The sequence below is a fragment of the Cotesia glomerata genome, linkage group LG5 (genome assembly GCF_020080835.1).
Source record: "Cotesia glomerata isolate CgM1 linkage group LG5, MPM_Cglom_v2.3, whole genome shotgun sequence".
NCBI classification, from domain to species: Eukaryota; Metazoa; Arthropoda; class Insecta; order Hymenoptera; family Braconidae; genus Cotesia; species Cotesia glomerata.
Genome location: NC_058162.1, coordinates 19162539 through 19190190, shown reverse-complemented (window position 1 = coordinate 19190190; position 27652 = coordinate 19162539). Strand labels below are relative to the sequence as shown.

General features: G+C 34.7%; 2 protein-coding genes and 1 long non-coding RNA gene across 6 annotated transcripts in view; 1 reads left to right on the top strand and 2 right to left on the bottom strand.

Moving 5' to 3' along the window:
* Positions 1-19700, bottom strand: LOC123266306. The gene is made up of 3 exons (XR_006509750.1): positions 19669-19700; positions 10763-10768; positions 1-78 (listed from the first exon to the last, which is right to left on the bottom strand). It is a non-coding gene; the product is annotated as an uncharacterized LOC123266306 (long non-coding RNA).
* The window catches only part of LOC123266303 (protein unc-13 homolog 4B), a 118621-nt gene that overhangs the window by 60479 nt on the left and 30490 nt on the right, over positions 1-27652 (bottom strand). The gene's annotated exons all lie outside the window — the stretch shown is intronic.
* On the top strand, positions 18560-27652 carry LOC123266305 (trypsin-like). The gene is made up of 4 exons (XM_044730490.1): positions 18560-18643; positions 18983-19163; positions 25180-25453; positions 27269-27652. The coding sequence occupies exons 1-4, from the start codon at positions 18610-18612 to the stop codon at positions 27548-27550; spliced, it is 771 nt and encodes a 256-aa protein (XP_044586425.1). The 5' UTR covers positions 18560-18609; the 3' UTR covers positions 27551-27652.

Below are 27652 nucleotides of genomic sequence, written 5' to 3'. Positions count from 1 at the left end.
CAAAAATCTTGAAAGAATGGTTACTGATTCCTTATTGGTTAGGATTAAAGCGCGCGCGTATGCGCGCAATTTGAATTCCTATAAAATTTAAAAGTAGTTTAACAGGCATGGAATGTGTTCTATATTAAATGCCCTAAACGAACTATTCTTTCTTGTAGTTACTTTATACATGATTTATAATTTGTTAAGATCTATAGTTTTCTTACATCATCAGAGCACAGTATACACTTGATGTGTGTTAAAATAACGCACTTAATTTTAGAGTGGATTTATAGTGTAAACAATCTTTGTATTGTAATTTTTACAATGAATATGATGATAATTCTTACAATATAACGCGATCTTAAAGTTTTACATCCATCATATAGTTCATTTACCATAAAACATCGTTAAATCTAGCATTTATAATAGGGTGGGTCAAAAAAATCGATTATTTTTTTTTTTAACTTCTAACATTAAAAAGTTGGTTCTCAGGCACCTCTAGAAAATGCTCACCAAATTTGAGCTCTTAATATTGATAGGAAGCTTATCCTCATCACAGTGATATATTTTTTGTTAGTCTCTTATAAAAAAGATCATATCTCACTATTGATCAATTTTTTAATTAAATCTTTATACATGCTTTTGCAGAAAATTGAATGATCTACAAAAAAGATTTAAAATGTATCAGCGATTACATTAACCATTTCAAAGATATCCGAGGTCAAAGTTCAAAAAATTTATCAAAAAAAATTTTTTTTTTTAATTTCCTACCACATTGGAAAATAATAGTTGTCAAATGAATATGCCATATTTACTATAAAGAAATTTAACGCTCTACAAAAAAGGTCTGATATGTTAAATTGATTACTGCAACCGTTTAAAAGATATTCGTAACCGACCCCCAATGCTTTCTGATTTCAATAATTTTCTGATAACTTTTTCAAATATATCCATTAAATTCATGAATTGTAGATATTTTCATAAAAAGTTTAGCTTATATCGCTAGAATGAAAGTTTTTAATTATTTTTTACCCTATTCATAAATGTAAGGAAGCTTTACTTTTGGAAAAAGAGAATGTCCGTTTTTATTACTTACAAAGAAAGGATCCCAGGTTTCCAGCTCCGATTTTGATGCCATTGAAATATGTTATTTTTATAATCGATTAAAATAATAAAATTTCAATAATTTCAATGAAATTTCAATATTCTTGGTTCAAAAGTTACGTTGAGACAAAACCAAATAAATTCAGATTCAAACGTAAAATCCTGTGAGTTTTGCGTTTGGAGATGGAGGTAATATTCACTGTGAAATTCCGGAATGTAAAAATTAAGCGATTATTCGTTGTTCGTTGTGTAAGAAGTCATTGTATCTTTTTCAATATTTTTTCAAACGAGCAAGTGGGTTATGATCCACACGAAAACTGTACTTTCAGAAAATGGATTTAAATCCATCGGTGAGAGAATAATCTCTATCCCATTGACTTGATTTAACAAAATAATATATTTTTACAGATTTTCTGCGTCTTAAAAACGCATTTATATACTTTACATTTCTTGTCATTCTTCGTGTAGATCAAGAGTTATCGCCGCGGTATTATTTGTCAAGGGACTCTTACGAAACCACATAGACTGTCCCGAACTCCTAGAGCAATTGCCGTTAAACATTCCAAATAGGGGCCTGAGATCTCATGCAGCGTTTTATTTGCCACCAACTCGCTCTAACTTTGATCAATCGGCTCCCTTATATAGATTAGCTCAGGCTTGTAATACCTTAATCTGTAGCTCTAGTGAGTCTCTTGACCTATTTGGTTTCAATCAATCCTTGACAACGAATGCTCTAGCATCCATTCTGCTATCTATGCGTCAGTAGTAATATGTTCAAATTTTGATAGTGTCTACGTAAATAAATAAATATATAACTATTCCTACTCGCCTACTACTTATGTACGTTTTGATAGATTTTGATAGCACCTGAGACTCTGTTCATCTAATTTAGCATTATACTATTACTTTATATTATTTCATTTATTGTTATTATCATTATTATTATTATTAGTGTTAGTGTTAGTTTAGTTAGTAGTTAGTGTAGTTTCAGTTAATATCGTTGTGTTCGTGTAAGTTTCCTGATCACGCTGATAATTGAATTTTTCACTCAGGCTTTGATTGTTATAAGAGAACATAGTTTTCTTTTCATAGACTTTTGCGAGGAGGTTAGGTAAGGCGCGTGGGCCGATTTGCAGAACTCTCTATTATCAAACAGCACTATCTATTGTATTGGCTTAGAAGTTTTTAGTCACCATGACTAAGGTAACTTGTGTGCTCTGTTATGAATATATTGACCGTTCTTCGGAGGGACTTACCACAGGGGCACCTTGCAAGCATAGTTTTTATGCTGACTGTGCAGTTGTAAGGCTGAATGTTGACAGTACGCGCACTGCAAGAGTCAAGCTGCAAATAAAGTGTCCTGCATGTAATGTTACTGATGACCAGGTTGTTTCATTGCTACAATCGATTTCTCAGAAGATGGATGGATTTGGATCACAACTTAACAAAGTTGCTACCGAAGTTGAGGCGCTTCGTGTTGACTTCAATAAGCTCACCGCTAATCAGGCTGCTACTGATGCTCAAGTAAAAGCTGTTCTAGCACGAACTAATGATCTGGAAAATCGCATTGTTGCTGTTGAGTCAAACGCGGTCGAGCTAAAACTGTCTGCAGCTGATGAGGCTGTTATTCTTCGTGCTGCTTGTGATCAAGTTGCTCATCAACTTGTCGTCAGCGGACTACCTGAGGAAGATGGTGAGGATGTTAAAAAGCTGTCTAGATCTTTGGTTGGAATGCTTGATCCTGCTCTGGGTGGAGATGTTGTCGTAGATGCATTCAGAATTGGAAAAAGACGCCGCATTGTAGGCTCACGACGTAGTGGTCTTGCAGGACCCCGATCAATTATCATCTCGTTGAAAAGCAGCGATATTTGCAAAAAGGTTGTTGAAGGTAAAAAAGCTAAACCAGATTTGAATGCCAAGCAACTTGGTCAATCTCTACCTGAAGTCAAGGTCTATGTAAACTTTCGGCAACCAGTTCAGATTCATCAGCTGAGAGATCGTGTGCTGAAAAAGTTTCTTCATGTTGATCGTAAGCATGTCTGGATTTCTGATGGAGCCGTTTTTCTACGAAAGACAAAAGATGATCGGCCGGTAAAAATTCTGCCTTCTACGGACTTGCAACGATTAGCTATTTAACTATACGGGTCTCTTACAACGTCAATTCCTACTAAAAATGCTGAACTTACTGTACTTAACGTCTGCTCACTTAATGCTCAATCTTTAATGGCACATTTCTGTGAATTTAAGGAGTTCTTCAGGGTGAACCCATACCATGTGATAGGAGTCGTAGAAACATGGCTTTGTGATGCAATTTCAGATCACCAGGTCAACCTGCCAGGCTACGCTATGTTGCGTGTTGATCGACATAGTAAACGAGGTGGTGGAGTTGCGCTCTACATCTGGAATGAGCTTGATGCTTGTCTTCTTAGCTCGTCAGTTGGAACTGGAGAGGTTGTTTTGCCAGAATACCTAATCGCAAAAGTATGGGGTCCATCTCAGCACAAGATTCTGGTTGCTATAGTTTATCGGCCGCTAAAAGCAGGCCACATGTGCACGTTTGAAGATGACTTTGAGACTAGAATGATTAATTACAAGTCTGTGTGCGTCCTTGGTAACTTTAATGCGGACTTATTAGTGAATAATGATAAGGCAGTTAGATTACGAGACTTCTTTAAAAGAAATGGAATGAATATTGTTCCACTGCAGCCGACTAATCACACTGCTGATGCGAATACTTGGATTGATGTTTGTGCTGTTAGTCATCTATCGGCTCTTGATTCATGGGGACAGTCGGGCCAACCTTTCTTGTCTTCTCATGACTTAATTTATTTTTGCCTAAAGTATAAACATCAGAAACCGACAAGGAGAATAGTCAAATGTCGATCATGGAAAGAAGCTGATTTTGGAGTCGCAGCGGATTTGACTAACTTGAGGCTTCCGGAGCTCAATATTGATTATGGTGATGTTGGGCAGACTATAGATTCGAGACTAGATAATCTAAACAACTTGATTAAAGACATTGTGGACCAGTGTGTTCCTGTGCGTGAATTTGCGGCTAAATGTCGCCCAGCTCCCTGGATAACGCAGGAGCTGCGAGACATTCGTAGAGAACGTGACAGGTGTTATCGGCGCTTTAAAAGAAATGGTCATCGGCAGGCCTGGGAACATTATGTTAGACTACGTCGTCAGGCTCAGGCAATGTGGAAGACGAGTCAAGCGAATTATCTTCAGTCAGTGTTTAGCCGTGTTGGATCTACGAAACAGTTCTGGAGTGAAATGGACAGGCTCGGGTTGACAGTAGCTGCTACAAAGTCGCGGGATGTTCTGCGGTTTAGTTCTGAGGAACTAAATAACTATAATGCAACTATAATTCAAGGCAGAGAGCTACCACTGTTTGACGAAGTGATTGCGGGTTTTGTTCAGCTGAGGACGAATGCTCAATTTACGTTCTCACATGTTGATGTCTGTGATGTAGTCAAGTGTCTTTCGGTTGGCTCCTCGCGAGCTGAGGGGGTTGATGGAATTCCGATTCATGTGCTGAGAACTTTCAAAGATCTGCTTGGTCCGTTGATCACAGATCTTGTTAACTCGTCGATAAATAGTGGCTTCTTCCCGACCCAGTGGCGATCGTCGCTTATAACACCTATACCTAAAGTTCGTAACCCGCAATCAGCTTCAGACTATCATCCAATTTCAATATTATGTGCGATGTCGAAAATATGTGAACGTGTTGTGCTTGACCAGATCATTGAATTTCTCAATGACTACGATCAGTGCTTGATCAACATCAAACTGGTTTTCGACCTGATATTGGTACTCAAACTGCTGTTCTTAAGTTCGTTGATGATATTCGGTTCGGTATCGATGAACAGCAGGTTACCTTGGCGGTATTTTTGGACTTAGCAAAGGCGTTTGATTCTGTTGATCACTTGCTTTTATTGGGCAAACTTTATAAGCTTGGGTTCTCGATTGAAGTTATTCGCTGGATATACAGTTATTTGTCGGAAAGAAGACACGCAGTTAGAGATGGTGCACAATTGTTGACATGGAGGAATTGCCTTACAGGAGTGCCTCAGGGAAGTGTTCTTGGCCCACTGTTATTCTCGCTGTTCATCAATGATCTTCCTACATGTCTACGGCATAGCAGTTATCTCTTTTTCGCAGATGATGGTGTACTCTATCTAACATGTAAAATCACTGACCTGGATAGTGCAATTGAGAGGATGAATGAAGATCTTGCTGCCGTGTTGGAGTGGTGTCGATTAAATAAACTGAAGATTAATGCCTCCAAGACAAAGGCTATGATATTAGGCAGTGCATTCAATGTTAACTTGATCAAGCTAGACCAGATACCGAGTATCGTATTGGGAAATGAAAATATTGACTATGTTGTTAGCTTCAAATACCTCGGTGTTTTAATTGATCAGAGACTATCATGGGTTGATCAGGTCCGTAGGATTTGTAATTCAGTTTCGAGAGTGTTATACAGACTCCGCCAGTCGGTTAATGAACTGAACGTTGCTCTAAAGCGTCAATTAGTAACTAGTTTGGTGCTTCCTATTTTTGACTACTGTGCCGTAGCTCTCACTAACCTAAATCAGGGCCTTGAGAAAAAGCTGAAAGTTGCTCTGAACAACTGTGCGCGCTTTGTGCTGCGTAAACGACTTGGAGAACACATTAATGGACCGCGGCTTGATCTTGGGTGGCTTTCGCCATATCATCGTCGGCTTCACCTGATGGGCTGCATTTATTACGGAATGTTAGTCATAAATAAAAATGCTTTGTTAAAGGATAGAATAAGGATGAACCATAATGTCACGAGACATAGGGACAATAATCGGACTGATACACTTCTGGCGCCGATTCCACGTACTTCAATTCTTCAGCACTCCTTTGTGGTTCTGGGGACTTCCTTTTGGAATTCCTTGCCGCCATCAATAACAGCAGCTGACTCACTAGCAATATTTAAAACAAGTTGTTATAAACACTTATTAGCTACTGAGCGTGCCGATCTCTAAGTGTGTATTCTGCATTTTTGACCAAGTGCAATTTAGTTATTTGCTGTCCTGTGCAATATAGTATAAGACTTGAAGTAGACTGTTTTTGTTTCAGTATTCATTATTAATCATAATTAATTAAATTTATATTATTGTGATAAAATTGACGTTGAGAGACCTATCAATATTAACATTAACATTATAAGAATCTATTTTGATTGTCGATAATAGCTTATGAGCACTTTTTGTTTTTGATTTTTACTTAAAATTATATTGATCTGTACTTAATATGAACTTTAAGATATTTTGTATACTCTGTATATGCTTTTGACCGTTAGAGGACTACGTCCTACGGCCTCTTTCAATAAATTACAATTACAATTACAATTAATATCGTTTATATCTACTTAAGTAGCTTAACACTTATTGTATAATATTGTTTCATAGAAAAGCAAAAATTTGTTTCTTGTATCACTTAACGCCAAATATGTATATTTAATGACCCTGTCAATGGCTATCGCTGTTGGGTCTATATACAAGTAATAAATAAATAAACAAATAAATTTAATGGATATATTTGAAAAAGTTATTAGAAAATTATTGAAATCAGAAAGCATTGGGGTTCGGTTACGAATATCTTTTAAACGATCGCAGTAATAAATTTAACATATCAGACCTTTTTTGTATAGCGTTAAATTTCCTTGTAGGAAATATGGCATATACATTTGACAACTATTATTTTCCAATGTGGTAGGAAATTAAAAAAAAAAATTTTTTTTTGATAAATTTTTTGAACTTTGACTAAATTTTTAACTTTTATTAAATCTTTTTTGTAGATCATTCAATTTTCTACAAAAACATGTATGAAGATTTAATTAAAAAATCGATAATAGTGAGATATGATCTTTTTTATAAGAGACTAACAAAAAATATAAAACTGTAATGAGCATAAGCTTCCTATCAATATTAAGAGCTCAAATTTGGTGAGCATTTTCTAGAGGTGCCTGAGAACCAACTTTTTAATGTTAGAAGTTAAAAAAAAAATAATCGATTTTTTTGACCCACCCTAATTTATATATTAGGAAACATTATATAAAAATTATTAATATTAAACTCTTTCGACTTAACGTTTAAAATTAAATTGTAGAATGTGAGCCAGGAGTTAGCCGCTACCTGTCTTTTTTCTAAATGAATTCATAGATTAAAAAATGATGAATTAATATTTTCTGTAATTTTTGAAAAAATTAAAATTTTTCAATTTTATGCAATTATGTTTTCTTAATAATTGTAACTCATCTCTAACTATAAGATATGTTATTAAAATAATGGTGAGTGATGATTAACTTCTGGCTCACTTGTAGGATATATTTCTACTTGAAATAATCTTAATATCAAATTGAGATGAAATGTATGTGGCATCAATTTATTCGTGATGTGATTGGTTGAATATATCATTAGCATGAAAATATATGCAAACTTCATATATTCAGGCGCGCGCTTGCGTGCGCAAATTTAAATTCTAGTGTACTTATGAAAAATCACATGCATACAATAAATGAATATGCCATTTTACACACTTTGATTTTCTCAAAGTTATAGAATTAAAAACTTATACTTCTGCATATTTAAACCGGAAGTGCTAAAATATGCACGGAGATGAATTTACAGGAACCTTTCCAAAGCATTATAGGAACGGTTCCTATAATAAAATGATCATTACAGGTATCAATCCTATGCTTATTATGGAAACCATATCCATCGTTTATTAGAAAAGTTCCTATACAATAATGGAATAGCTTGGATATATTATGGTTATGGTTTCTTAGTCTAGTCAACAAGTTCAAAAACGTGAAAAATAGAGATAGAAGTCCTAAAAATATGAGCGATGGCTCATTCGATTCGGAATCACCTCTAGAAAAATGTTTTTGAAGGATTTTGGTGCAGGTAGAAAATTGCCATTGTTATTAACAAAATAAGATGAAAAAAATTAGTAAAACGGTTCACCCTAAAGGCCATCCCTGCAACTTCCCGCTAATTCCATACCTGGGCGCTTAAAATTGTACTTATGAAGTTTGAGATTTTTGAGATTTTTTGAGATTTTTGAGCTCAAAATATAATTTATGTGATATTTTGAGCTCGCTGAGCTCAAAGAGATAGTATTTCTATGCATTTGAGCTCTTCGAGCTTAAAAGTCTGATAGAAGTTTCATAGAACACTACTTTTGGAATTTTCAAACCGCAATAACTTTTAAATGGATCAACCGATTTTCAAGCGGTTGGCAGCATTTGACGCAGTTTCATCAGCCTCATGAAAAATTTTCAGGTTTTAATTGATCGAACCAAAAATTTCGGAGCAATATCGAAAATCACTTTTTTTGGTTTTCTTTCGTTCACGATATCTCTCGAACGAATTAACCGATTTCGACTAGCTTGATTGCGATCGACGTGGTTTTTTATTGTCTAAAGCTGATTAGTTTTTGGAATCGATCAGTGGAGCTGTTTAAAAGTTATCCAAAAAAATTAGGAAAACGGTTGACCCTGAAGGCCATCCCTGTAACTTCCTGCTAATTCCAAAATTGGCGCTTAAAACTGCGCCAATGATGTTTTTGAGCTCTTCAAGCTCAAAAATACAATTTATGAGTTATTTTGAGCTCTCCAAGCTCAAAGAGATTGATTTCCTATACTTTTGAGCTCTTCGAGCTCAAAAGTCTGATAGAGATTTGATAAGACACTATTTTTAGAATTTTGAAACCACAATAACTTTTGAATGAACAAACCGATTTTCACACAGCTAGCAGCATTCGACGCAGTTTTTCATGCCTCATGAAAAATCTCAAATTTTGATTTGATCGCGCTAGGAATATCGGAATTATTTCAAAAAAACACTTTTTTCGGTTTTCTTTCATTCACGATATCTCTTGAACGAATCAACCGATTTTGACCGGACTGGTGGCGAACGACGTGGTTTTTTGAGGTTAAAGGCTGATTAATTTTTGGAGTTGGACCATCAAGCCGTTTAAAAGTTATTCCCAAATAACATTTGAAAAAAATTTTTTTTTCAGTTTTTTCGAAATCTATTGATCTGAATCGGTCTAAAAAAGTTTCAAAATCTAAGTTTGGTCAAGCCCTTTCGAATGGCACCAACTGCGATGAAATCGGTCAAGCCGTTTGAAAGTTATAAGCGGTTCACATACTTTCACACACACACACACACACACACACACACACACACACACACACACACACACACACACACACACACACACACACACACACACACACACACACACACACACACACACACATACATACACATACATACATACACCGTGACAACCTCGGGGGGATAGTCAGGGAAGCTTCCTGTGACCTTCAACCGTCGAGATCTGGTGAAAACTCGATTTTTGCAAAACGGGGTGAAAACAATAACTTCCCGATTTTTGAAAATCTTCGATTTTCTTAGCGGGAAGTTAAAAAACCACATTTGAAAAAATTTTTTTTCTTAGTTTTTTTAAGATTTCTCAAAATCTACTGATCTGAATAGGTCCAAATTATACTCAAAATCTAAGTTTGGCTAAGCCCTTTCAAATGGCACCAACCGCGATAAAATCGGATGAGCTGTTCAAAAGTTATAAGCGGTTCGCATACTTTCACACACACACACACACACACACACACACACACACACACACACACACACACACACACTTCCGAAAATCATATACAATCATATCGGTTACTTAGATTTTTTAATTTTTTCATTTTATATCTTTTTGTAAAGAAAAAAATTAGGAAAACGGTTGACCCTGAAGGCCATCCCTGCAACTTCCCGCTAATTCCATACCTGGGCGCTTAAAATTGCACTTACGACGTTTTTGAGCTCTTCGAGCTCAAAAATACAATTTATATGTTGTTTTAAGCTCTTCGAGCTCAAAAAGATAACTTTTCTATGTTTTTGAGCTTTCAAGCTCAAAAGTTTGATGGAAGGTTGATAAAACACTATTTTTTGAGTTTTCAAACCGCAATAACTTTTGAATGAATGAAACGATTTTCACGTGGTTGGCGGCATTCGACGTAGTTTTTTAAGCCTTATGATAAATTTTTAAGTTTATATTGATCAAACTAGTAATTTCGGAGTAATTCCGAAAAAACACTTTTTTGGGTTTTCTTTCCTGCACGATATCTCTCGAACGAATTAGCCGATTTTGACCAAATTAGCGGCGATCGACGTGATTTTTTAAGGTTAAAAGCTGATTAGTTTTTGGAGTTGATCGATAAAGTTGTTCGAAAGTTATTCCAAAAAAACCACTTTTGAAAAAATTTTTTTTTCAGTTTTTTTCAGATTTTTCAAAATCTATCGGTCCAAATTGATCCAAATTGTATAAAAAATCTAAGTTTGGACTATAATACTTTTTAATATACGGTACAGTAATTATAGCGCCTACTTGATTTGTTAATTAAAAAATTGATGTATCTTTTAAACTATTAGAGATACGATAAAGGACATTCTGGTCTTTTTTATAGAGAATGAATTTTTCTTTCAGATGAATCTAAGATCAAGTTCGTATCTATTGTTTATTAGCTATTAGATGCATTTGTTTATAAAAATTCTGTATTTTTTTATTTTTTCGTATCTTTTGTGATCTTTAACTTGTTCTCGGACTTCTAACGTTCATGAACCAAGTACTTCATGAATTTCTCCTTTGAAAAGAAAAAAAAGAAAACGTCAAATCTAAACGTATAATATACACGTCAAATATAAACGTATAATATACACAAAAAGAATTTTCATTTTTTACGTTATAAAATAGAATACATTTATGTTCTACGGAGCTTCAGTCAAATGAACACCAAACACAGTAAGTATATTGTTTAAACAATTAGCAATAAAAGTATGATTAATTAATAATTTGTTAGATAATTTATCCCTTAACAAAATTGTTATAAGGTTTTTTGCTGTATCTGCATAATTTAACAAGTTAAAGATCACAAAAGATAAGAAAAAATAAAAAAATACAGAATTTTTATAAACAAATGCATCTAATAGCTAATAAACAATAGATAAGAACTTGATCTTAGATTCATCTAAAAGAAACATTCATTCTCTATAAAAAAGACTTGAATGTCCTTTATCGTATCTCTAATAGTTTAAAAGATATATCAATTTTTTAATTGACAAATCAAGTAGGCGCTATGATTACCGTACTGTATGATATTAAAAAATATTATAATAAATACAAAAAATTTTTTTTTGCACTTTTTTATATATAGCTGTTTTTATAATTTTTTTCTGCTTCAGAAAAAAAATATAACGCTGGTCAATATTTGTTTATAACAAATTGTTAAACTAATAAACAATTAAATAATTAATATAAAAATTTTTTTTTTTGCCAAACTATTTAAAAGTGTAAATTATAATTTTTAGAAGCAAAATTTTTTCTTAACTAATTATTTAAACAATCGAAATATAAAAAAATCGTTTTTAAACAATTAAAAATTATAATTAAGAAAATTTTTTTTTTTTAATTATAATTTTCTGTGGACAACCAAATAACAAAAAAAAATTTTCAAAAATATTGAATTTCTCTATTTGTTTAAAACAATTTTATAAACAAATTACTTGAAAAATTTATAACCTATGTTAATTACTGCTATTGTTTAATGTGAAAACATGCATAGCTAAATATTAATTGAAAAAAAAAATTTTATCAACATTTTTTAGATTTTTAATTTTTCAATAGTTATAAAAAATCATAATTTGTAAATTACTAAACTTTTATGAAAAATTATCGCAGGATCTTATAAAGTATATATATATATTAGGGTGTGCCAAACAAAGACGATATTTTTTTAACTTCCCGCTAAAAATCTCAGATTTTCAAAAATCGGGAAGTTATTGTTTTTACCCCGTTTGGCAAAAATCGAGTTTTCATCAGATCTCGACGTTTGAAGGTCACAGGAAGCTTCCCTGACTACCCCCGCGATGTTGTCACTATGTCTGTATGTATGTATGTGTGTGTGTGTGTGTGTGTGTGTGTGTGTGTGTGTGTGTGTGTGTGTGTGTGTGTGACTATGTGACTCGCTTATAACTTTTGAACGGTTGAACCGATTTCATCGCGGTTGGTGCCATTCGAAAGGGCTACGCTGAACTTAGATTTCCTGAGAATTTGAACCGATTCGGACCGATAGATTTTAAGAAATCTTGAAAAATCTTAAAAAAAATAAGAAAAAAATCATTTTTGAAAGTAGTTTTTTTGGAATATCTTTTAAACGGCTCTATCGATCAACTTCAAAAACTAATCCGCCCTTAAGCTTGAAAAACCACGCCGATCGGCGTCAACCCGATCAAAATCGGTTGATTCGTTCGAGAGATAGCGTGAACGAAAGAAAACCGAAAAAAACCGAAAAAAGTGTTTTTTTCACATAACTTCGTCATTTCTTCTCGGATCACTTTTGATGCATAATTTATAGAGCTTAAAAAACCGCGTCGATTGCCGCCAAAAACGTAGAAATCGGTTAATTAGTTCAAAAGATATCGTCAATAAAAGATTTGAAAACAAGTGTTTTTTTAAAATCACTGCGACATTTTTAACTTCCCACTAACAAAATCGAAGATTTTCAAAAATTAGGAAGTTATTGTTTTCACCCTGTTTTGAAAAAATCGAGTTTTCATCAGATCTCGACGTTTTAAGGTCATAGGAAGCTTCCCTGACTACCCTCGCGATGTTGTCACTGTGTCTATATGTATATATATATATATATATATGTGTAACGTATAGTTTGAGACACCCTATTTTTTTTCTTTAATTACGTTAAAAATACAATTGGCAATCGGGGATGAGAGTTTTTTTTTTTTTATATATAAATTTCAAAGTTAAAATTTCGAAGACTGTCTCCAATGTTTAAAGCATTCCTTATAATTCAAGGACATGAGTTCAAAATTTTGATACAATTTCGAGCGAATGTATTGTTTGAGGACTTATGTGCACTTTGAGACCATATATATATTTTCAGGTCTGTGCTGAAAATTTCCACTTATTTTCAAGACATTCTTCGAAATTTATACATATTACTATAGCATAGATTGCTAAAACTTCTGAGGACAGGCCTCAAAATTTTGTTATCATTTTTAATAATGTCTTGACCTTTACACACTTCTTTTAACTTCCTGCTAGAAAAATTGAAAATTTCCAAAAATCGGGATGTTATTGTTTTTACCCCGTTTTTCAAAAATCGAGTTTTCGTCAAATCTCGACGTTTTGAGGTCTTAGGAAGCTTCCCTGACGATTCCCGCGAAAGTGTCTGTATGTATGTACGGATGTGTGTGTGTGTGTGTGTGTGTGTGTGTGTGTGTGTGTGTGTGTGTGTGTGTGTGTGTGTGTGTGTGTGTAAACCTCTCATAACTTTTGAACGGCTTGACCGGTTTGATCGCGGTTGGTGCCATTCGAAAGGCTTCGACTAAACTTAGATTTTAAATACAAGTTGGACTGATTTGGGCCGATAGATTTTGAGAAATCTTAGAAAAACTGCGAAAAAATTTTTTTCCAAATGTGGTTTTTTCCGAATAACTTTTAAACGGCTCGACCGATCAATTCCAAAAACTAATCAGCTCTTAATCAATTTGTGTTTAAAAATGTATCATAGAATCTGAAAAACTGCGTCGAATGTTGCCAACCGCCTGAAAATCGGTTCATTCATTCAAAAGTTATTGCGGTTTGAAAATTCAAAAAATAGTGTTTTATTAAACTTCTATCAGACTTTTGAGCTCGGAAAGCTCAAAATTACACAAAAATTATGTTTTTCGAGCTCTTTGAGTTTAAAAACGTAATGTGCGATGTTGAGCGCTTAATTACGAAAGTAGCGGGAAGTTGCAGGGATGGCCTTCAGGGTCAACCGTTTTCCTAATTTTTTTTTTTCACTCTTAGCCCAAAATATGATAGGATATGTCTAAACAAAAATTCTGTCAAAAGGCCATCTCTTAATTTCAATTTTAAGAGCTCCTTCATCGAACTTTAAGTTTTCCCATATAAATAACATGGAAAGTACGGTCTTAAACAGTATTTTACCCTGAAAGCTGTGAAGAAAATTTTTTTTGATAAAATGAATGATTGGACCTTTTTAAGCATTAAATTTCTGAGAAAAAATTTCATTGAGTCATAAATCAATCGTCATTATTTAAGTTTTTACGGATCTTTGAAATTTGAATTTTTTGAAAATTTTACGTTTTTTGCATTTAACAGCCAAACTATTGGAGATAGAAAAAAAATTAAATAGCAATTTTGTAGTTCGTTTGATGCTCTATAACAAAGTTCTTAACAATTTTTTTGTATAATCAATAACAAAAAAGCTACAGACCTACAAAGTTTTGTTTTTATTATTTTTCACTTTTTTTCAATTGAACTATCGATGATATAGAACAAAAAATTTAGTATAAATTTTTTAGTATATCAAATTTGCAACAAAATTGTATAGGTGAGATTTTTCGTATTATTGATGGTTAAAAGTTACAGGCTCAACAAATTCTATTTTTGTGATTTTTCATCTATATCATGTAGTATATCAATAATATATATAAAAAATTAATAAGAAATATAAAGTACATTCAATTTTTTACAAATTTATGCTTGGTAAACTTTATATACTGTCTGCAGTTCAATATCGTTACAATATTATTGTTACTTCAGTAATGTTTTGCGTTAAAGAAATATTCAATGAATACAAATTGAGTGATTATCGAGACAAATGGTTAATTTTTTTAATCAGCAAGATTGAGATTCCTAGATCAAAAATTGTTTACTAAATTCCAGTAAGAATCAGAAAAACTACAATAAGAATTTGTGAAATAGAACCCTCCTTCAAGTTGATTACTATGACTAGATTATTATAATTTTGGTTCATGATAAAATTTACACGATTAGATTAAATAATGATGATAATAAATTTATAATCACTTAATAAAAATAACAGACAAAAACGATTATCATAGTTTCAATCGTGTAGTTAAATTTTTTTTTATTTCTTTGAATAAGTAGCTACAATTTTATTTTTGGTAACGTAAGGAAATTTTTTTCTGTGTTCTTCGACAACTTACAATAAATATTGTTTTTGTTCTTCATTTCTCGTTAAGCAGTTGTTGTAGTCCTGGATTAATGCAACACCTCTTTCAGCGAGATCGTTGACAACTTTTAAGTCTGAAAACACAGATTTGCAATGTAGATAATCTTGATCAAATGCCCAGAGCTCTGGATCCTTGTCCATAAATTGATACGGTAATTGATACTGCTCAAACAAAAATAGAGATTGCTTGCTAGCAAAATCTTCGATGTTTTTCGATAATAATAAGCTTACGTCTTTGACGATAAATTTTTTTGAATTCGAAGCATTACTTTCTCGCGTTTTTATTGCAGTTACGGTTTGTCTCTTAGCATGTAAGGAAACTCTGTCATCAAACAAAGCTAACCCGACCAACTCTTCTGACAAGTACCATAAGTGTCTTGAAAATGTCACCGTTGCTGCTTCAGACATTTTTTTATGGACAGAACGGAATTCATAAAGATTTTTGATTAGATTCAAATCTTGATAGGATGACTTTATCGCAGAAGGTGCATTAAACCATGAAACCGTGTAGAAATTAACTAGAAATAAGCAGACATATCTCATTTACTTCAGTTGCATTGACTTTAAACTGTTTTTTAAAAATGAAGATTTTTAAAGCATATAGAGCCTTAGCCATCCATCTTGCATGATGATTTGGTCCTGGAGCTCTAAATTTGATCCCGTTTTTCGGAGTACCACCTAAGAATATTAACACTAATTCCAAAAGCTCTTTATAATCATCTCTGTCATGCTTTTTCTGGAATATAAAAATGTTCATTAAGTTTTAGAAAATTATTTCAAAAATTACGATCAAATTATACATTACAACGAATAGTCATTTGTTATCTGAAAAAACCACTATGATCTAGTATTAAATCTCATGTCAGTTTTCAGTATTAGTTAAATTCGACTACTAGTCAAAAGTCTAAAGGAGCAAATGAATTTTTTAATTTTTAGTGATATTTGAAAGGCGGTACTTTCATCAATAACTGCTTGAACGAGAGACAAAAAATAGTATTTTGAAATGTTGAGTTTTTAAACGGAGAGGTTAAATTGCGATTAATTGATATTGAAAAGGAAACATATTTCTTTAGAGTCTAAATATATAATCAAAACTATAAAAAACTTTTTTATCTGTTTCATTTGCAAAGTAATTATAAATTTATTATCATCATTATTTAATCTAATCGTGTATATTTCATCATAAACCATAATTATAATAATCTAGTCATAGTAAACAACTTGAAGGAGGGTTCTATTTCACAAATTCTTATAGTAGTTCTTCTGATTCTTACTGGATTTTAGTAAACAATTTTTGATCTAGGAACTGCAGACAGTATATAAAGTTTACCAAGCATAAATTTGTAAAAAATTGAATGTACTTTATATTTATTATTAATTTTTTATATATATTATTGATATACTACATGATATAGATGAAAAATCATAAAAATAGAATTTGTTGAGCCTGTAACTTTTAACCATCAATAATACGAAAAATCTCACCTATACAATTTTGTTGCAGATTTGATATACTAAAAAATTTATACTAAATTTTTTGTTCTATATCATCGATAGTTCAATTGAAAAAAGTGAAAAATAATAAAAACAAAACTTTGTAGGTCTGTAGCTTTTTTGTTATTGATTATACAAAAAAATTGTTAAGAACTTTGTTATAGAACATCAAACGAACTACAAAATTGCTCTTTGATTTTTTTTTCTATCTCCAATAGTTTGGCTGTTAAATGCAAAAAACGTAAAATTTCCAAAAAATTCAAATTTCAAAGATCCGTAAAAACTTAAATAATGACGATTGATTTATGACTCAATGAAATTTTTTCTCAGAAATTTAATGCTTAAAAAGGTCCAATCATTCATTTTATCAAAAAAAATTTTCTTCACAGCTTGCAGGGTAAAATACTGTTTAAAACCGTACTTTCCATGTTATTTATATGGGAAAACTTAAAGTTCGATGAAGGAGCTCTTAAAATTGAAATTAAGAGCTGGCCTTTTGACAGAATTTTTGTTTAGACATATCCTATCATATTTTGGGCTAAGAGTGAAAAAAAAAAAATATCGTCTTTTTTTGGCACACCCTAATATATATATATATATATATATCAAAAGGGCTCCACGGTTTAAAATTTATAGGCCAATTATTTATACCTTTCATCCCATTGTTGATGCCAACAGAGATTTGGAAAAAATTTGTTAGTTAACAATTGAATAACTTTTTGAAAAATTGTGATTAAACTTTGTTTTCTTCAGGGCTCGATTCTTTCAAGTGTTAAGAAGATACTAGAATTTTTTTAAATTTTTAAAATCACATTTTATGTTATAAAAAAATTATTTTTATTGCTGAACTCTCTTTATCGGCAGCGCGCGCATGCTGTAACAGCCGCGCGAAGCCCTATTTTCAACGTTAAATTAAAATTATAAATAGTGGAGATAGAGTTCCGGGAGTGAGGACTTTTTTATTGGAAATTTCCTTCTCTTAATATCTATATATATTATATATCTATATACATTATATATAGATATATAATATTCACCATGATAAAATACTTAAACCCAGGGCTGAGAAACTGGCTCTAAATTAGTCGAATGATCAATAAAATATTTTATTACGAGTGTAATATAACATTAAATTTTCATCTTCACAGAAACTTCTATAGATTAGAAAAGTGATTCTTGTACTGTTGCGTGAAAAAATAGTATTTCAATATTATAGGCATCATCACTATAAAATTACAGGAATGTTTCCCATGATATTATAGAAATGGTTCCTATAATATACGGAAATGGCTTCTATAATATCTGGCACTTATTCCTATAATTACGGAAACCATTCTGATAATATTATAGAAACATTTCCCAAAAATTATGGGTAGAATTACCATAATCTAAGTAATTGCTCCTAAAATGGTATGGGAAAACATTTCATTAAAATTATAGGAATGATTTCCACTTTTTTCTTTCCGTGTGGTCTGCCATCCCCAAATGAAATGAATATCACCAAACATTGATCGGCTCAAGTATAATAATTCATTTTAATTTCATTTTTTTTTCTTAATAAATTATCAAGAAAAAAATAGTCAAACGTTTTGAAGGTTGGTACATAATCTATTGAGTGTATGTTAATCTTTACATGCGAATACTTAGATATATCTGTTTTATGACAAAAAAAAAAGTGATAAATAGATGATTTAGTTATCTAGAGATTTGTTCAATGCACACTTTCAAGTTCTACGTATTTTTATCTCTTCCTTTTTATTGCTCATCATGTCTGATGTCTGCGCTCATTAAGATTCAATGATGGATTTATTGCTTTTTCGACATTATTCACTCTGACAGTTTATAGTACTGAGAAAAAATATAGAAAGCGATAATAAAAAAATGTGTCATTCCGGTCTTAGTTGACTAGACAGAAGATGTTCATCTTACTGTGTTTGACTTTTGTACTAAGTAATAATCTAATAATCGTGTATTAATTAACAGAATATTTCTTAAGAGCCGATCCCAGCTACTGCAGCTTCGTGAATTTCTCGCAAACAAAGAAAAATTTTAGAAAAAACTTTCTGTTACTCGATCGATTATTCAATTATCTATTTTCTATTGGAGCGTTTTTTATGGAATTTTCATTTGGTTAAGAACAATTCATGAATCTGCAATAGCTTTGCTGTTGCGAGTGTGACAAAGATAGTACGGTTTATTTCGATGAGTGCAAGGAGTGAAAAAGATAGGACCCGTTTTAAATCAATAAGTTTTTAATAAAAAAAATTTAATTTAACTAATTTTTCAAAGGCAGTACAATTGGAAAAACTAATAGCAGACTGATGAATAATACACGTCTGAAAATAATCAATGGGCAAATATTAGATATTCAACACCGACCATTTATGGCATCAATTCACTTTGGAAGTAATTTTATCTGTGGTGGAACAATAATGTCCGCATCTTGGGTACTGACTGCTCAACATTGCATGTAAATTTTATATTACACTAAATTATTCTTTTATCAATAAGAGGAGAAAGTTGCTTCAAAAAATTAATGTTATAGATAAGCGATGCAAGTTGTATGATACTGATCAATAGTATATTATACATCTAGGGCAGTAAAATAAGAAATGTCTCAGATCACATGTATTGTCCGAGGCAAAGCTGAGGTCAATAAACATGTGATCTGAGGCTTTCTTATTTTACTGCCCTAGATGTGTAATATACTATTTATGTATCCTTGAATTAGTTATCATATAAAAAAAATTTGGAAAATTTAATAGTGCATGATTCATAATACACATTAAATTTTTGAGAAAAAAACAAATTACTATGTTAATTCATACAGTTGAGTGAGAAAAAAAAGAAAATTTATTATTGTCATTTATCTACGTAACTTCTACGTTCAATACTTTGCCATACTTCTTTTATTCAGTTAATTAACCTCTAACTATTCCTATAACGCACATACATTTTAGAAAATAAAAATTAACAATATATATTTTATATATAGTAAGGAAATAAGTATCAATTCAGTTTTGCATTAATTATAATTAAACGATATTTAATCGCTGATTGACAAACTGGAGTTATTAAATAAAAATAATTGAAAGAAAATCAGGTAAACGGTTGACCCTGAAGGCCATCCCTGCAACTTCCCGCTAATTCCATACCTAAGTGCTTAAAATTGCACTTATGACGTTTTTGAGCTCTTCGAGCTCAAAAATACAATTTATGTGTTATTTTGAGCTCTCCAAACTCAAAGAGATAGCTTTCCTATGCTTTTGAGCTCTTTGAGCTCAAGAATCTTATCAAAGTTCGATGAAACACGATTTTTTTAATTTTCAAACTGCTATAACTTTCGAATAAATCAACCGATTTTCACGCAGTTGGCGGCGGTCAATGTAGTTTTTTAAGCTCTATAAATAATTTGCAACAAAAAATTGATCTGATGAAACATTCCGAAGTTATTAAGAAAAAACACTTTTTTCAATTTTTTTTGACAACGATATCTCACGAACGCATCAACTGATTCTGACGCTTTTGCCGGCGATCGATGCGGGTTTTCAAGGTTTAGAGCTGATTAGTTCTTGAGGTCGATCGGTTCAGCCAATTCGGTGATATTTTGAAAAAATGAAAAAAAAAAAACAACTTTTTTTCACCTTTCTTGCAATTTCTCGAAATCTAACGGTCTGAATTGGTTCCAACTTACAGGAAATTTAAGTGTGGCAAAGTCCTTTTGAATGACACTAACTGCGATCAAATCGGTCAAGCCGTTCAGAAGTTATAAGAGGTTTACACCCACACACCCACACACACACACACACACACACACACACACACACGCGCGCGCGCGCGCCTGCGGCAGAGGAGAAACTGCTACCAGGCGCGTCTCCCCGTAGTGGATGGGAGAACGCTCGCTGTCCTTGGATGACACTAGGTCTCTTAGTTGATGAGGTACAGAGGGTAGGAGCCAAATAAAATACGCTTCCGTGGACAAAACTCCCCCCCCCCTCCTTTAATGAGTTGGTCACACTAACTGACCTAGCAAGACGATCGTTCCCTGCTGTAACTCACTGGGAGTGTCCGGAACCCGTGTCGATTATTTCCGACGATGCAGGCTACGGCTGATGTGAGCTTGCTCTGCCGAGGTGTAAGTTGCAGTAGCGGATCAGGAGCCAGCCACTTCGGGCCTTGATCAGGAAGTACGCAGTGAGTGTTAGAGATCGGAATTTTCACCGCCCCGAGCGAGTCTAGTCCGTCCGTGTATTCCGGGACTGGCTAAGTGTCGGCTAGGCCTCAGGGAACTGGGGTAGGAGTACTATCTCCGAGGGTACACCCGTTCCTAGTTATGATAACCCGCTCCACTCCGTACGATGCGCTGGTAAATCAAAAAGTATGAGTAATTTACAGGAATCAAACAAGAGTGGAAACAGGCTTCATGCCCAACAAACAGCGATTGAAGCAAGCGCTGAAATGAAGAGAACGCAAGCGCTGGAGCGCCTTGAAAAGCTGACCATTGAGCTGCAGAGTTTGTCCAAACTAAGGTCAATATCCACAAAGAGATAAAGACCAAGACAATCGGTGTAGTCAATGCTCTCGGAAGATTCAAGAAACTGGACGAGGAATGGAAGTCATCACGACGACTCATTCAAACTAAAGTTAAGACGGAAGAAGCAATGGACACTGGAGCCGACGGTGACGGCGAATCTACTGCTGAGAACAAGAATGAAACTGACACAAGGCCTGGAAAGAGAAAGGACCGAAATTCGCCAGAGCCAACCGACAAAGTAACATAGAAGAAGGACTTGAAAAAAAGCCCTCCCCAACGACTGGCAGGGCAGGGCGACGAACCTAAGAAGGTGACTGATTGGGAAAAAGTACTGTCTAAGAAGGAGAAGAGGAAGTTAGCTAGAGAGCAACTCTCAAAGCAGCCGCCGAAGGAGCTCAGGCCAGAACCTAAGTGGAAAAAACCACGCAAATGGATCAGACCCGACGCACTGATCATGCCCTCCAAAAGACGATCGCAGACATCCTTAAAGAGGAGGCCAAAGTGATCTGCAAAGGACCACAGGAGACCATCGAGATCCGAGATGTCGATGACGACACGACGAAAGAGCATATTCAGACCGCTCTAAAGAGGGAAGCTGGAGAAAGTTGTGAAATCCCACTAGAGGCAATCAAAATCACCTCTCCCATTAGAGGCAATCAAAGACACCTGAGTAACCAACCCTGGGAATCCGACAGCACTAACAAAGCCGTCATCTGGTCCTGCGGGAAATGTCCTTTTCCAAGAACAGTCAACAATAAGGAAGCCGGCTTCGTAGCAGCATGGGTAGATGGCCTCCGCTTTTACAGTTGCTATGCACCACCTAGTCTCTCTAATGAATAGTTTGAAGACTTCCTTGATCGGCTAACTGAGGACGCAAGCTGGTGACTTCAATTCCTGGGCAGCAGACTGCGGCAGCAAGTTCACTAATACACGTGGAAAAGCACTTCTCGAGACAATGGCCACACTGGACGTGATCCTTCTTAACACCGGTGACACGCCAACGTATACTACGGGAAAGGCAAACTCAATTGTCGACCTTACATTTGTCAGCAGTTGCTTAGCTCGAAGAGGTTTTTCTTGGAAAGTATTGAACATCTACACAGCCAATGACCATAGTGCGATACTATGGGAAATATCAATTGGCCAGAATCTAACAAGAGTCAACAGGAACGCCAGCGCGGTTGGGTGGACAGTTAAATCTCTCGACCTCACTGCTTTAGTAGTAGCCCTAGAGTGCGATCTGATCATCGTAGAAACTGCTGAAGAGAAGACCAAGGACCTAATGAGAAGAGTCACCCAGGCTTGCGACGCTAGTATGTCTCGGAAACGTGGCATGAATTCAAGACCTTCGGTGCACTGGCGGAACGATCACATTAGCATTCTACGTTCAGAGTGTCTTAAAAAAAGAAGAAAGTCTCAGCGTAGCTACAGACGACCTAACTCCGCAGAGCTGTTGGCAGAGTATAAAAAGGCCCGTCGAGAACTAAACAGAGCCATTAAAGAAAGCAAAAGACGCTGCTGGAAGGAACTGGTCGCAGAAGTAGAGAAAGATCCATGGGGCAGACCGTATAAGGTGGTTATGACCCACCTGAAATGCCAGCCAATGCCATCACCTACGTGTCCACAGCTCCTAGAGAAGACCTAGAGTTACTGCACTGTTTCCCCAACAGCCGGTATTCACCTACAAGTTGGAGCAGCTAAACCCTGAAGACATCTCAATTATCACGTTGGACGAGTTGATAGAGGCAGGCAATCGAGTAGGGAATAATAAGGTACCGGGATTGGACGGAATCCCTAATATTGCCCTGAAATCAATCCTTAGGGCAGGACCGGCATTATTCCTGGACGTTTACGATACATGCCTGAAGGAGGGGACTTTTCCCCAGAAGTGGAAACAGCAACGGCTAGTGCTACTTCCGAAGTGGAAAAAGCCGCCGGAAGAACCGTCATCTTCTCGACCACTCTGCATGTTAGACACGGCCGGCAAGATATTCGAGCGCATTATTCATCAGAGAATAGAGGCTGTAGTCGATCCACTCCTGGCAGAGAACCAGTTTGGTTTCCGAAAAGGACGGTCAACTCTGGATACGATCAAATTGGTTGTTGATACAGCCAAGGATGCAATCGCCGGAACGAGATGGAAGGGTGGAAAGAAGAAATACTGCTTGGTGGCTGTTTTGGACATCAAGAATGCCTTCAACTCCGCTAACTGGGACTGCGTTATGCGGGCTCTAGAAGAAAAAAACGTACCAGGATACCTTCGCAGAATGGTAGCGAGCTACTTCACGAATAGGGTTCTGAAATATGACACGAAGAACGGTACGGAAGTGTACGAGTCAAACTTGTAGCATATGCGGATGACGTAGCTGTCGTGATCGTCGCAAAGCACCTCGAAGAGATAGAAATGGCATTTAATATTACATTCAGACGAGTCAATTTGTGGATGGACATGATGAACTTGCAGCTAGCCAAGCATAAAACCGAGGCAGTGCTCATCACTCGTAGAAAAACGGTAGAAACCATCAAGTTGAGAGTCGGAGAACAAGAAATAACATCACAACCATTTATCCGTTATCTGAGAGTGATGCTGGATGCCCGACTCAACTTCAAGCAGCAGGTGGAACACGTCAGTGCCAAAGCGTCACTAGTGAGTACTAGTCTCGCACGGCTGATGCCTATCATCGGAAGCCCAATGCAGAGCAGAAGGCTACTATTGTTATCAGTAGTCACATCAGTGCTCACTTACGGAATATTTATTTGGGCTGATGCACTGGAAACCCAGAAATCATGGAGAAAAGCTGGACCAGTATATCGACTGAGTGCCCTACGAGTAGCTAGTGCCTTCCGCACTATATCAGAAGAAGCAGTGTGCGTCATTGCCGGAACCCTACCTCTTAGAGTTCTAGCAGAGGAAAGACGAGCCCTTTACCAACGAAAAAGTCAACTGCACTGAGCCCTGAAGAACTTAGAATTGAAGAATGGCAGAACAGCATAGGCCGATGGCAACTACAATGGGATGCTGCAGAGAAGGGTAGGTAGACGCATCGCCTCATACCTCGGATCGACATTTGGCTTAACCGGAATCACGGCAAGGTCAATTACTATCTTACGCAGATGTTTTCGGGACACGGTTGTTTTCGAGAGTATCTACACCGCTTTAAGCACGATAACTCTTCGGAGTGCCCGTCCTGCCCAGGAGTTGCTGAAGATGCGGAGCACGTCCTCTTTGTATGTCCTCGTTTCAAACCACAGTGTAAAGAGTTGGAGAGGATCCTGAACCAGAGAATGCAACCGGATTCACTAGTGGAAGCAATGTTGTCATCAGAAGCTGCCTGGAACGCTACCAGCACGTTTGCAACAGAAGTCCTCAAAGACTTGCGTTCCACCGAAAGAAGAAGAGCAAATATCAGAAGATAGAAGGAAGGTAGTTAACACCTTAGCCACTAGAAGGAAGAGCAGTAGCTAGTTCCTCCCCTCACGAAGTAATGCCTGACGGCGGTTCCCATGAGGGATTAGAGGAAAGAAGAAAAGGGGTTTAGGGTTTAGTGAGTAGGGGCGTTAGCGTCGAGTTTTAGTATGACGCTGCATCGAGTCTTCACATACCCAGGCGAAACAGCTATGCCTGGAATCCGCAAAAAGGATTTCCCCCTCTGAAAAACACTTTTCTATTGTTTGACGGAAAGCAGTTTTAGTTTTTTATTTTTTTTTTCCATTTCTGTTATATAAACTCAATTTTTAGAGATTGCCATGCAGAATCAATTTTCACTAAAATATCTGTAGAATATTATAGAAATTACCTTGTTTCCGAGAAGTAATAAGAGTATAACAATAAAAAGAGTTGCAAAGAGAAGCCGCAAAGAATTTTTGTAGAGCACTCTGATGCGTATTATAAATTGTGTAAAATTGATAGATGCTTACTTAAAGAAACGTTTTGAATTCTCTTTGATTTCAGTCATCCAAATGAAAAAATAATGCATTATTACAATGTTCGAGCAGGGTCTATATATTACTACAAAGGTTATATGCATTATTTATCCAGAGTTACGAGGTTAAATCCCAAAAATAGGCTTGAAGGTAAAGGTATACCCAGAAATGATGTAATTCTCATTAAAGTTACTCCACAATTTCAATTTTCTTCAACAATAAGACCAGCCAAAATGCCTAAAGTTAATGATCTAATTCCTGACATACTCTGGGTCTCAGGATGGGGTCTAACTGAATATAAAGTAAGTTTGCATAACTTATTTAAACTAGCTAGTTGAGTCTTTCTATCAAATTAAAATTTCTCGTCAAATTTCGCAGAAATTATTTGTTATTGTTTGCAGTTGTCAGAAAGAAACAAGGAATTTACAAACATAAAGAAAATTAATTTATAGCTATTCCTAGCATAATTTGCATTCAATTTATTAATAAACACAATTACAACCCAAAAAGTCAGTTTCATCAATAAATAATTCGCTTTATAAGAAACACACACAGTAAAAAATTTTTCGTCATTTTGTAAAGTGTAAAAATGTTTGTGTAGAATTTAACATTTTAGTGTGTAGAATTTAACATTTTAGTATGTTGATTCAACACAATAGAGTGTTGATTCAACACAGATTGTGTAAAAAAAGTCATCAACACAAATTTTTGTGTTAAATTTGACGAAAAATTTTTTACTGTGCAATAACTATCGATAAACATTATTGATCGGCTCACTTTTTCCTTCATAAGTTTTTAATCATTTGAGAATAAACTGAATTATAAATAGTAATGTGAATCCTTCGTGTTTTATTGTAATAAATAAATCTTGAAATCGACATGTCAGTTCAAGTAATAAACATAAGCCTGAGGCTATTCACACCGTTGTTGCGCGCGCAACTTGCATGTTAAATTCTATATCACACTATACCATAAAGATTATTTAAAAATTGAAGTAATACAATGTGGTATAGAATTTAACATGCAAGTTGCGCGTGCAACAACGGTGTGAAGAGCCATTCCCTAAAAATAATTGTAGTTTATTATCTTACTGTTACACTGATAAAAAAATTAACTTGACTCAAGAGCCACAATCTTGAACCAAGAATACCATTTTGAAGAAAATAATTTTCTTGAGTCAAGAGAATGAATTCTTGAGTCAAGAAATTATTCTTGATTTAAGTAAATTTTTCTTGTCTCATGAATTTATTCTCTTGACTCGAAAAAATCATTTTCTTCAAAATGGTATTCTTGATTCAAGATTTTGGCTCTTGAGTCAAGTTAATTTTTTTATCAGTGTATATATTTAATTTTCTCAATTATTCCATTGTTTTTTATCAAAAATTATTAATATTTATTCTTTCAATGTTTCATGATAACATTAGCGCTAGTGCCATGTCATCTCGGATTTTTCAACTTTTCTGAGGAGGTTATCTGACATTGATTTTTAAAATAGATATCATTGTGAAAAATTTGCCCTGTTTTGCGAGAAGAAAGTGCAACTTTTACCTTATGGAATAACATCTACAAACAAATGAAGAGCTTGACATTTGCACTAATCTTCCCACAAAAACAAAAGCACTAAGTTTAAACTTTTGGTTACAAACATGATGAAAAATAGTATACGCGCCAGCGAAAAAAGTAGGATATCCCAATCTGCGTGTTTATCACCCTCGCCTTCGGTTCGGGAGATAATTTTACACGTGGGTTGGAATGTCCTACTTTCCTCCCTTGGTGCTTTATGTAATATTTTTCACATAACTTTAGAATTTTGCGTCAGATAATTCCTAAAGAAAATTATTGCATTGTTGAGCTTAATAAAACTCGTCGGTTTTCGAGCTCGAAATGTATAACAGTTGTATTGTGGAGCTTGAAGAGATCAAAACTCCGTAACACAAAACTTTTCAAGCTTTTTGAGCTCCAACGTAGTGGGAAGTTCCAGAGATGGTCTGCAGGGTCAACTGTTTTTTAGACTTGTTTCTATGATATAATGGAATAGTTTGAAATGACTTCCCTTTATTTAATTTTCAGATCTAAGAATTGATAATTATGTTGACATTATCGTATTTTATTTTCAGGAAATATCAAAAAAATTACGAGTCGTTGCCGTAAAGAGAGTACCTTACAACCGTTGTCGTGAAATGTCCCTTTATTCTACAGTGCTGATAGAAGATCAACACTTATGCTATGGTGGACAAGGCGTCGATTCTTGTCAAGGGGATTCGGGTGGACCTTTGGCGGATTATGACAAAGTATACGGAATAGCTTCATTTGGGGCTCTTGAATGCGGACGTTTTCCTGGAGTATATGAAAGCGTTTCCTACTACTCTGATTGGATAGAGTATACAATTCAGACTTAATATTTTCCAGAGTGAATACGGGCATAATCGAAAATTTTTTATTTAAATATTGTATAGACATTGTTTTAGAACTGTTATTTTTAAATTTATGATAAATGCATA